The following is a 13,134-nucleotide window of genomic DNA, read 5'->3' as shown; positions in this document are numbered from 1 at the left end:
ATGGCAAGATTGGTTTTATAGGGTTCTGTTTAGCAAAAGCCAAGTTCAAGTAAAAACACCCAGCCTCAGCAGGTGCCTCAAGTTGATCTCAACTAGCCTTGATGGTCGTTGCTCCGGAGTCGAAAACTCTTGAAAAGGAAAGAAATCCAAAGTCAAGCTACCATAAAGGCAAAATAAGAAAGGCCAAGGACCCACACAGGTTAACCGCCATGTGAAATTTTGGGAAAAGTCAAGATACTCGGTCTTAGAAGAGAGATCGGTCTCCAGAAAGCCAGCAAGTAATAAAGGATTTCAGCAAAAGAGTTGGGCTGAGATCAAGTAATCAAAAAAATCAAGGCCACAAAACAATCACCATTTTAAGCTATCAAATTGTTCATAGATTTGAAAACAAGTGCAATCTAAGATAACCTCGCAAGAAGCAGGTGCAATAAAAGTAAGGTGCGCAGAGACCAGAATGGTCCTACAGCAAAAGTTAACCCAAAAAGGAAAGTCCCTTTCAAACTCTTCATGAATTCTCTTGAATAAAGTATTAAAAGTAACATGAAAACAAGAAGAAGAAAAATTATAAATCATGGTAGCCTAGGGTCCCCAATCTCTAGCTACGTTCTTCCAACATAGGGTTCCATTCCCTAGTCACTCCCAGTATAACCTGGTAGTCTTTTCTATTATAGGGTTCCACTCCTTAGTTAATCCCCGGCATAACCCGAGGACCCTTTTTCTTTCTGAGCATAACCCGATGACTTTCCCGGTATAACCCGTGGACCTCTCCGGCATAACTCGAGGATCTTTTCTTTTCCGGCATAACCCGTGGACCTCCCCGACATAACCCGAGGACCTTTTCTCTTTTTCGGCATAAGCCAATGACATTCCCGACATGACCCGTGGACCTTCTCAGCGTAACCCGAGAACCTTTTACAACATAACCGGATGACTTTCCAAGCATAACCCGAGGACCTTTTCCGGCATAACCCGATGATCTTTCCCGGCATAACTCGTGGACCTCCCCGGCATAACCCGATGACCTTCCCCGGCATAACCCGAGGACCTTTTCTTTTCCGGCATAACCGGATGACCTCCCCCGACATAACCCATGGATCTTCCCAGCATAACCCGAAGACCTTCCTACCTTTCTGGCATTACCCGACCATTTTTCCAGCATAACCTAGTAGTCTTTCCAATTTAAGTCCCCCAATCCCTAGTTGATTTTATTATAGATATAAAGCTCTACTCACTGATCTCTCTTTCCCAAGGATACACAATCTTGATTTTATTGCTTTCAATAAATAAATAATTTAGATTTTGTTGCAATAACTCACGAAATTTTCCTAGTGAAAACTGGGGCAGAAACATTTCATTTGTTTGTTTGCTTTAGTGCCTGAAAAGGTTTTTACGGTGACGCACAAGGTTTGAGATGACCAAAAGAAGAAGTCTCAACCCAAATAAAAGAAAAAAAGAATAAGAAAAGAAGTTGAACTCTAAGTATAGAAGCGGAGAAAAGATGCGGACTGCTCAAGGTATGATTGAAGTCACAAGCTTTGCATGTCCCCGCCTTGATCCGAAAAGCTGAAGAAGATGAACAAGTGGTTGCAACTAACGATTATCAAGATTCAGGTTGGAGTCTGCAGGAAGAACCATCCAAGACTAGGGATCAAGCTTCAGAAGGTTTATAGATAGGAATCTTGTAACTCGTAGTAGATAGGCTTAGCTAGTTTAGCTTTTCATCATTCATTTCGGTGTAATAAGTAGTTCAGCAAGCGAAAGCAGCAGCAACAGCAGGAAATCGCAATTTCTCGGTAGTCCTAGCTACCAAAACTTCCATAACTATACTGACGTGATTCCTTTATAGCCAAAGATATGTAGGCAACCTCTGAAGCAAGGTTCGGTCAGATTCTTTCAAAAGGTGCTTCCCATGGAGTTTCAAAACGGGCAAAAATCCCTCATGATTTCTCATTTTGTCTTTGACCGAAAACCCTTCGTGTTTCCGAGCAAAGAGGGGCAATTGTGAGCATGTGATTTTTTTCCTGTACGAAATGCTCCTATAAAATCCAAAGAAAAAAGGTTTTCTATTAATTATTTGCCATTTTAGGAATTTTTGTACAATTTTATTTAATTGTTTGCATTTTGTGCATGTTTAAGTTTTATTTAAATCGTGAAAGTACCAAAAATACCATGCATTACATTTATTATTTGTTTTCATATTTTTAGAATTAATCAGTAATTATTTGTTTTATAAAAATTTGAAAATCCTAAAATAGCTCATTTTCCATCTTTTGTCTTTTAATTTTTAATTTATTGATTTTTCTCTTTAAATTTAGATTTAAGTGATGTTTATAATTAGATAGTTGGTTTAAGGTTACAATTTAGATAATTTAGGATTTTATTTTTTAGGATTTTTAATAAAAAAAAGGAAAAGAAAAGAAAAAGGAAAATAAGAGTTTAATTGAAATGGTATTTTAATTTAGGCCATTGGGCTAAATTTGTCCAAATCGAAAATTGGCCCAGACCCGTCCAATTAACCTAGGCCCAAAGAGCCTCCCCCGGTCCCCAAACGATCCCGTTTTGTGAAGTATTGATCACAACCGTTGGATCTCGTTAATCTAACGGCCCGGAACTGCTCTATCATTTTAGATATAACTGTCTAAATGAGACAGACCCCTCCCCCCATCGAATTCTCCTCACTTCATCTCTCCTCTCTCTCAAGAACAAACCCTAGCCGCCTAGGATTCCCTCGCCGGCTCCGCCGTCAACCACCCATCGAAAATCGTCCACGGCAGCGTCGTCAACCACCCATCGAAAATCGTCCACGGCGGCGCCGTCATACCAAACCTCCCTAAATTTACACCATCGAACCCTTGTCCCATCCTCATTCTAAATCCCCAATTGGCTTTCTTTGAATCCCAGCCGATTTGCTCGAATCTTAGATCAATGTTAGGACCAAAAAAACTAATTATCCCAAATCACCCCAAATTAACACACTATGATCCTTGCACCCATCTGAACCCCAAAACACAATTAGCCCCTCTCGAATCATCCCTAATATGGTCGAATTTCAAATCTCAGATTCGGAAAAAACCCTATTTTTTTCTTTCTTCTTCGGTTGGTCAGTGTTTGGAACCTATGAACCAAAACATCCATTAGCTGGTTGTTCTTGTTAAGAACAGCCAGTTAATGGCTGTATAAGTTCATGACCACCTCATTCAAGAAGTTTTCTTCAATTGGCCCATTGCAAAATAACATTAGGTAACTTCTTTTATTTTATTTTTAGTTTTTTTCTTATTTGTTGCTTCTTTTTCCTGTTTAAATGTTCTTGATTAGCCGCATGTTTTAGGGATAATTTTAGATTTTTTCTTTTCTTTATTCACGACTGCTTGGTTGATTGTCTATGCAAGAAAATTAATTGAAGCATGTTTACATTTCAGTACTCAGATTGCATGATTTTAGTTTAATTAGGATTTGTTTGATGCCTACTCTGTTTTGCCTCCATGATTTCATGTTTGTAATCAATTTTATTTAGGTCGTTTGTTGTTCTAATTGCTTAAATTTAAAATTGATCTAAGTTGGATTCTAGGTTTTCTTTACATCTTTAATTTATTTTAGTTACTGTTAAGTGTTTTAGTTTGTTATACTCAATTCTAGTTCAGGATTACTTAGCTAAAGCATTCCTGTTTATTAGTCAATTTAGTTTTAGGTTCATGACTGTAGTCATTTGTTCTTCTTAGGCACTTTTTGATTCAAATGGCCAATCCTTTTTTGGCTTTGCCCTTGTTTGTCATGGTTTTGAAATCAGTAGAAACTTTAGGGACTCAACTGAACCTAAAAATTTAGGATAAAAGCTGAAATAAGCAGCAACCTAAAGGGTAAAAATGGATTTACACTTAGGCTAAAAATCAGAAACTTCCTAGAAATGTACATCTGTCCTAGCTGTTATAAAAAAGATGTTGAAACATGGGACAACTGTACCAAGGGATGCAAAAAGGGCAGTACTGTAGGATAAGGAATATGCCTAAAAGATACCCCCCCCAAGGCAGCCTATATATATAGGCACACTCACTTTAAAAAAGATTAGATAATCATTTGCAATCATCAGCCTTATTCTCTGCAAAAAAATAAGTTCTTTGGCTAGATTTTACAAAAACCTTAAAAAGATTTCAAAAAAAAACTTTCCCCTTTTGGTTCATAAGCTGGGAAAATGGACTGAAATAGAGAGTTTTCTAAGGTTATTTACTAGGGAATTTCTTGGCTTTCAAGTGTTTGGTTTTGGTTTTGAAACTGTGGGATTCATTTGGTTGTTGAAGGTGCTTGATTCCTGTTGTTGTTTCTATGATTCTGAAGCTTCCAGCAGTTGTTTCCTTCATTTTAGTTGTTGGTATTTAATTTTTATTTCAAGGTACACATGTTTCCTCCATGTTTAAGTGTTTGTATTTGGAACTTGACATTTGCTTTGCCAATGTTTGCACATTTGTATTTTTCCTGCTGTGACTTGTATGCTGAAGTTACAATAGTGTTGAAGTTTCTTTCTTTTAAAAAATGTGTGAATCTCTTCCCCTTTGAGTTTTTATATCATGAGTATTGATTTTCTTGTATGGGTGTAGCATTGGTTGTTGATATATATGCTGATTCCCTGTTGCATTGGTCATATGACATGATTAGATCCCCATGTTTGAGGTTTGTTTAATTAATGAAGTGTGTGATTATGTTTCCTTTCTTTTCCCTTCCTTCTATCTCAACACCCTCCTTTTTACTCAAAACCTTTGTTTTTCTTTCTTTCTTTGTTTTTGTTGTAAGCTGTTTACCTGTAGATTTGGTCACTATTTGACCAAATCAACAGGTCCAAGGGCTAAAATATCTAAAATTTCTACTGTTCAAGCCTACTGAAATCCAGTATTGTTCATATGAGAGGCATAACTTTGATGGACAAGCAATGTCCAAGAGAGGCAGTGTTCATTTGTCATATAGGAATTGTAATAGCTTAGAGTTTAGATTAGTATTTTATATATTTTAATAGGATTACCATGTAATAATTCTGATTTTCTTAAGAAAGTTGTATTCTGATGAGAAAAGTTGTAATAAGTTAAGCTTTAATTTTTTTTTAACTATTGGTAGGACTGCCATAATGTCTTCATAAGTATAGTGACACAATGGGCTAAAGTTGTGAGCCCAATCCGTAAGGGTAGTAAGGGCTGTTTTCGTTTAAAGTAGGACCTGATTTGAGGCCAAAACAAATTTGATCAATCTGGACTTAGGTCATTGGGCCTGGGTCCTGAGCATAAATCCAGGTTTTCCTTTTTTCTTCTAGATTATGGTTTAAGTGTATGCTTCTCTTATCTTGCAATTCATGTGGTTAATTTTTAAAATTAGGATTGTATTTTGAATACTTATTTTACTTAGAAGCAGACTGAGATTTAGTTGTTGTAGATGTATAAGTGTTGTTAATTTTAGAGGTAGATAGGCCCAACTAGAACACACATAGCAATGGGGCCCGCCTAAATTGAAGCCCAATGCAGATTGTTTGATTCAGATCCAGCAATGATATCCTGAAGCCTTTGATTTCTGGGCCAATTGTGAGCCCAATTACAGCTTTTCAAAGCTGGCTCGTTCAATGAGTCGTTGCTGGCCCATTTCCCCTCCTCCAAAAAAATGATTAAAGGTCCAATACGTTGTCACGACCCTAAACCCGGACCCGATCGTGATGGCGCCTCTCGTGAAGACAAGGCTAGCCGACACATTTTGATTCCAATCTTAAGAAATAAAATAATAAGTATTAAGTCGTAAACATGATAAAATCTCAAAAATAAGCAGTTAATAGTATAATTTGCAGAAAAACAAACCCAACACAGCCCGATACCGGGATGTCACTAGTCATGAGCATCTACTAAGGTCCAAATACAACTAGAGTAACAAATGTACTAAATACAGTCTAATGAAATCTAGAGGGAGAAAAGCAGTGTTGCGAACGTCGGGCAACTACCTTGCTAAACTCAGATGACTCTGCCTCTGAGCAACCAATACCCGCTACCGGGTTCAAGAAAACCTGAATCTGCATACAAGGTGTAGGGAGTAAAGTGAGTACTTCCAACTCAGTGAGTAATTAAAATAAATAAAGATTGAGTGATAGAAAATCACGAAGAGTACATCAACATGTTGTATAGAAGCAGTACAAAACCAGTAAAAAAGCAATGAAGCTATGAAATCTCTTAAGCACCTTAGCTCAGTTTAAACTTCTTCAAAAATGGCTTTTCAACAATTAATCAATTGAATGCAAACAATTAGAACATATAAGCATAGATGATCCGCCCCCCTCCCCCGGGGCACAATTACACAATTAAACAGGTACATGATAGGTAAATAAGAAAGATAAGTACATAAAAGGTTCGTCCCTCGGGCACAATGTCAACAAATCCGCCTCTCGAGCAATATCTTAGAACAATACCAGCCCCTCGGGATATATCTCACATCACAATGGGTACCCGCGCTCACTGAGGGTGTGCAGACTCCTAGAGGGGCCCCTTACAGCCCAAGCGCAATATCAAGCCATCTCGTGGCATCATAAACAGGCTCTCGGCCTCATATCAATAACAAGCCACCTCATGGTGCACAATCTCATGCCCTCGTCCTCATTATCATAATCAGTATATCACTACTACAACGTCCAGCCCGACCCAAAGGTATCCTCACAATACAGGCCCTCGGCCTTACTAAGTAAGAATTTCATAAACCCCTTGGGCATCAGTAAAATATGAAGCTCAGCTCAAATATCTTTGAAAATATAAATTAATGTGTTTAAAACAGAATAACATAGCTGCGTTTTTAAAATAGTGAAAATATAGCAGGACTGAGCACAAGTATGAAATAAAACAGTGAGGAAAATATCATTAACAATCCCCTAAGGGTTCAAATAGTTGGCACGAAGCCCAAATATGGCATTTAGCCCAAAGTATAATAATATCAAACAATTAGTTGCCCATTATATAGAAAAATAGTCATTCGGGATGGAGTAAGTCACAATTTCCAATGGTTCACGACCCCACGCTCGTCATCTAGCATGTGTTTCACCTCAATATAGCATAACGCTGTGCAATCCGGGGTTTCATACCCTCAAAACAACATTTAAAATCATTACTCACCTCGAACTAGCCCGAAAAGCTACTCTGCAACACGTTTGCCTCTCGATCCAACTTTCGAGTGCTCTAAATCTACCAAGTTCAGATTTTTATCATCAAATTACGCTAAACGAATGAATTCCAATTAAAAAAATATCGATTTTAAGCACAAAAATCCAAAATCAGTCAAAAACTGACCCCCGAGCCCGCATCCTGGAACTGGACAAACTTTATACCAAAATGTTCTTCATCATCTCACGAGTTCGTACATATAAAGAACTTGAAAATCGGAGTTTGTTTGACCCCTCAAATCATCCCTAGAAAGTCTCATAATCTTTTTTTTTAGCAATCCGCTAGGCAAGTGCCTAGGGCTAATTTTTTATTAATAAAAGAAAAATAAAATACAACAATTAGGAAGGGTAGAAATAAGGGGGACAATAGCACCGGTATTGTTACACAAATGCCTTGGCTATATAATCACTCCTCTGCGCCTCACACTGCCTTATGATGACAGCCTCATGTAGAGGATTCATGGTGTAGTTGTCGGCAACGTCTCACAAGGGCATATAATCTCATAGCCGTGTGGATAATTTCCAAAGGCATAGGACCAAGGCAATACAAACCGGGCTAAACCTTACCTTACTAATCCTATTGAGGTATACAATAGCCTCTTGAACTAACAAACATGTAAAAAATATGAACTTGAAAGGACCAAATATTCTATGATCATCACAGTTTATAACATACTCTGTGATGATATTACACATGAGGATACTAAGAAAGTAGTAAAATAAAATGTAGTACCCATTTGATTTTTGCCCTTCTTTTCCAAACTTGTAAAATCTTCAATTTGTAATTCTTTGTCGATTCCCTCAACCGCGTGCAAAATGTATTAAAAAATCATCATTTCCTTTTTCAACGGTTGGACCTCGTAGAAGTAGTTGGGGCAACCTACTTTTGTTTGAAAACTCTCATTGGAGGTCACCTAACAATTCCTTCGTCACTCACCTTGTCTTCCCAACTTTTATCTCTTGTACGAATGTTGTGATTTGGTCCGATGCGCGAGGTGATAAATCTTGTTGCCTACACAGTGCAAAAATTGGATTGTCCTCTCTTGCTAAATTGAAGTCTATCCCCAAATTCACAGATTGTGGATCATTGGCACTCAGCAGTGATTCCAAATAAATTCTCTCATCGTCTGACATAACTTGACTGATTGTAGCAATTTGCTTCTGTCCAGATGTTGATGTTGTGACTTGTCGATGACCTATAGGACTATCAGCTGGAATAAGTTGTTGTTGTCTAGTATATGTCGAAGTCGATGCCAATTTGGACATTGTTGTTGCTTTTCGACCATAAGTATGTATAACAGGTGAATTGTTTGGATCAAGCTGTTGCTGCCCAGATTGATTTGCGTCTAGCACTACAATCGAGTTGGCTTCAGGTACAGTTGTGCCATTTCGCTGCTGCATCGCGTCGAGCCAAACTCTATCCTAGTGTTGCTGTCCATCTTTTAGCACCTGAATTACTGACTGTGGACTGTTTTCAATTAGCTGTTGTTGTCCCGGATTTGGTGTTGCTTCATGTCGAACACAAATAGCAGTAGGAGTGTTCATAGTTTGCTGCTTCTGCCTTGCAGATTTCTTGTTTGCTGCCTTTGCCTTCGAGCTAGTAACCACTGTGCTCGTTTCAATCTATAGACTGCCTGTAGTCTGCTTCTGCTGTCCAGTCATGAAGCTAGTAGTAAAATGTTGATGTTGTCCTGCATTTGGATGCAGTAGTGCATCACATTGAGTGCGGGCACACTGTTGTTTCATTCCAGGAGAATGATCATAAGCATAAGAAGCTTCTTGACTGCGTCGCTGCTGCTGCCCAGATTGTTGTTCAATGGAATTATCAAGCTCATCATCCATACTATTTTCCCAATGCTCCTCTTCTTCATACTCAGCTCGATCTGCCCAGGCTTTACTCCTTGGCATCATTCGATTTGAGCCATTTACTGGAGCATCTGAAACTTCTGATTTCTGCTTTTGTTGTACACTTTGTGGTGTTTTGGGATGGCTCGTTCTTGGTGTTTCCTCACGTTTAAAGCCTGTAATATGTAATCCAACACCAGCAGTAGCATTTGCCTGCATAGCTGATGCACTAACGTTAGCAGATCCATTTGTTGTTGTAGTTCTACTAGCCATTGCACTAGTAGCAACAGAAGTTGGTTTTTGGATATCCTTTTGCAGAGAACCCCCATGAGCTGATGCCATACCTGTTGGAGTTAAAATTTGTTCATGATCAAAAGCTACTATTGATGGTGTTATAACACCAGTAGTTGCATATTTCAAAACAACAACATCACTTTGAATCCCAGATGGCCCAGTGACTTATGTAACCACATCAAGGTTGTTTGAGACAGCTCGATCATCAGATGCCTCTAAAGATACAGCAGAAGCTGTATTCATATTAGCGTTCAATGGAACAGTAGCATACAAAGATGCATAATACTGAGCAGAAGTATTGGACACCATTGTCCATTTTGCATCCTTGTTATCACTCTTTACACCCTCCTTCAAATCATCAGTAGCTCCAGGCTGTACACCTAGTGTTTTTGTATTTGTAGCAGTATGTTTATCAACCTTAGACACCACTCGATCAACTATTTCATTCAATAGAGGATCATCAGTTTTGTTTTCTATAATTGCACCAGCTTGGCCTGCATAAAGAAGCACATGTGCACTAGGTGTTCGATGCCCAACTTCATCAAATCTTTGCCTATCCCCTGGTCCTTTAGTAACCCCTTCTGCATCATGATCAGGCACAGGATCATTGGAAAATATAGCATTATCTGCAGTCACAGACTTATGTATTGCCAATGTTGTAGCAGCAGGGATAGCAACTGCACCATTTACAGCATCAATATCAACATGTTTTTTAAACATTGCAGTAGTTCTGAATTGATCAAAACATTCAGAACCTTTTACTACTGCTTTCCCCATAGGTGTAACAGGCACAACAGTATTTACCTGTACCAGACTACCCTGCTCCCTTTCAGCTTGTGTGCTTGGAAATTTAGCCTCTACATTGACAGTCTGCTTTGCATGATCAGTAGCATCTTTCAATGCCCCTGTTACAGCTTTCATTACATTATCTTGGCCATTAACATCTTTTGATCCAACTTGTTTTTCAAAGTCAGTTAGCAGCAGCTGCTCGACTACTTTCATCTTTGCTGCTTCATCAACCAATTGTTCTGCCCTTTAAGCATTGAGAAACTCCCTAGCATCACCTTCTAATTTCTCAATACTGCCCAGCCCTTCAATTTCAACCACTGACGCAACTTCTTCGTTAGTTTTCTCCATCCTCCAACGACACGATTTTACGTCATGTCCTTGATGATTAAAGCAGGTGCAATATTTTGGGAGATTATCATGCACAATGTCTTGATAATGTTCAACTAACTTCATAGAATTTTTATCCACAATATTTATCCTAACTCGCTTAGGATGTTTAGCAAGTAAATCAAGTAACGCCTTAACTCTGGCCGTACTTGGTCGAGTTCTATCTTGTGTCGCTTTGTCTACTGCTAAAGGTTTGCCAACTGCTGAAGCTATGGACATTAGAGACTTCTTGGCAAAGAAATTTGCAGGTAAATCAGGAAAGGAAATCCAAACAACTGACTTTGGAGTTTCTTCTCGCGGATTAAAACCAATTGTCCATGGGAACGATCTAAAGAAAAACTCATCGCCCTTCGATTTAACATAACCTATGGATCTTGATAAAACTTGAACAAAATCTTCAAACAAATCAAACATTACCAGTACATGTCGATATTCCAATTGTCCAACATTACAGTAGCCTTTGACATCAAATTGTTTGGGTATCAATTGTCGCAACTCCTGAAGATCAGGTTTTCCATACGAGAACTTGAGGATGACTGCTTGATGTAAACCTTCTTCGATGGTGAATGCATTTACCTCTTCAATGGTGAATTACACAAAAGGTTCACCATGTTCAAACGTGTCTGGACATAGCTCGAGTTTTGACGAATTTGCGGCAGAATGCTTTCCTTGTAGCTGTGTTAAATATGACTGTTTTGTATTGCTTTTTGGGCGTGTTTCTGTACTGATTTGGATGGACTCTCCCACAGCTTGAAGCTGGGGAGAGACGACAACATCCATGGCTGCTAAAAACGGAACTCCACCTTTTTTTTACTGATTTTCATGTCTAAATCCATGTAAGATCACATATTTAACTCAAAAATAGGAAGAAATCACTTACCTAGTGTTGCTTGGAGAAAATCCCTCCTTGAGCTCTCCAAAATCTTCCAAGCCAAATGAAAGAAATGAGCTAAAACTTGTGTTTAAAACAATCTACCCAGGCTTCATCGAGTTGTACCTTGTGTTGTGCAGGTTGTACATCCTCTAACCATTTTCCCCTACTGTACACATTCTGTTAAAATGCCTATAACTCCTAGTGGAAATATTCAAATGACAAGGTTTGAAGATTTGAAAACTAGACTCGAAGATCTTTCATTTGATAGGTTGTACACCATATAACTCTTTATATATTCCGAGATATAAGCTTCTAAAGTCGGCTCCATGCATCAGAAAATTCATAGTTTGATTTAGGTGCGTTCTTTAAATAACTCAATCATAGCTATGGGTACGGTTCCCGTGACATAGTTGTGATTTTTAATTACTAAATCCGGGTGTATATTTCATGTGACCCAATTTCAATTTCTCAACAATGATAAATAGAACGTGTCACAAACCGCGGGTGCATTTCATGTAGCGTGGTTTTAAGACGTGTTTTAAATAACATTGAATCTTCCTAAAAGCCCTTATAAAGCTAAAAATTCACAGTAGGTTTAAAATATGTAGTAAATCAGATAATTAGGACAATTTTAATAGTTTAACCGATCGTGCTCGAACCACGGAACCCGAGAATACCTAACACCTTCTCCCGGGTTAACAAAATTCCTTATCTAGAATTTCTCATTTGCAGACTTTAAAATAAAGACAATCTTCCTCGATTTGGGATTTAAAATAAGTCGGTGACTTGTGACACCAAATAAACTGTCCCACGTGGCGATTCTGATTAAATAAAATAATCACATTTCGAATAATGACACTTTAATTAGGAAAATGTGACGACCCGGCCAGTCGTCTCATGAGTTACCACTTTGTTTCCCCCATTAATTCTTCTTTATGCTTTGTTTATCCATCTTTTGTGGTATCGGGTTGGTCGGATGGAATCCAAAAAATTTTTGGTAAGGTTTGAGACACTTAGTCTCTTTTAAGGAAGTTTAAGTTGGAAAAGTCAACTGGATGCTGACTTATGTGTTAGAGGGATCGAATGTGAGTACCGGGGGTTCGGTTAGCTTCAGGAGGTGATTTGGGACTTAGGAGTGTGATCGGAATGAGTTTTGGAGGTGCGGAGTAGATTTAGGCTTGAATTGACGAAGATGATATTTTGGCGATTTCTGATTGGTAGGGAAGATTTTGATATAGGGGTTAAAATAGAATTCTGAGAGTTGCAGTAGTTCCGTTGTGTCATTTGGGATGTGTGTGCAAAATTTCAAGTCATTTGGACATGGTTTGGTTGGGTTTTTCATCAAACGCGAAATATGGAAGATTTTAGAAAGTTTGGCTTGAATCCGATGTGTTTTGGGTGATCTGATGTTATTTGAGGTGTTTTGATGATTGGAACAGGTTCAAATAAGGTTTTAGGATATGTTGGTGCCTTAGGTTGAGGTCCCGGGGGCCTCAAGTGAGTTTCAGATGGTAAATAGGACCATTTCATTCCTAGGAGATGTTGCAGATTTGTAGGTTTAGCTGTTGCAGAGTTTTGCCCTTCGCGATCGGGTAGGGAGTCTTGCGATTGCGTAGAAGCTTTTGTAGTGGCCGTCCAGTTGTTCTTCATGTTTGTGAAGGTTTGCTCGTTATCACATAGAGTGGTGAGGTTGTTGATCGCGAATACATAGTGAAGGTCGTGTTCGCGTATAGTTAAGTGGACCAGGGGTGTTAAGTTGGAGGTTGTTCATCGG

At 38.6% G+C, this 13,134-nt stretch overlaps 1 protein-coding gene across 1 annotated transcript; it reads right to left on the bottom strand.

Annotated features, from left to right (window-relative positions):
- Nucleotides 1–10,345: 10,345 nt before the first annotated feature.
- LOC142176228 (uncharacterized) lies at nucleotides 10,346–11,266 on the bottom strand. The gene is made up of 2 exons (XM_075243350.1): nucleotides 11,212–11,266; nucleotides 10,346–11,064 (listed from the first exon to the last, which is right to left on the bottom strand). The coding sequence occupies exons 1-2, from the start codon at nucleotides 11,264–11,266 to the stop codon at nucleotides 10,346–10,348; spliced, it is 774 nt and encodes a 257-aa protein (XP_075099451.1).
- Nucleotides 11,267–13,134: the final 1,868 nt, after the last annotated feature.

This window comes from Nicotiana tabacum, chromosome 22 (genome assembly GCF_000715075.1).
Source record: "Nicotiana tabacum cultivar K326 chromosome 22, ASM71507v2, whole genome shotgun sequence".
Lineage (NCBI taxonomy): Eukaryota > Viridiplantae > Streptophyta > Magnoliopsida > Solanales > Solanaceae > Nicotiana > Nicotiana tabacum.
Note: the sequence above shows the minus strand (reverse complement) of the source record. Positions and strands in the feature narration are given on the sequence as shown.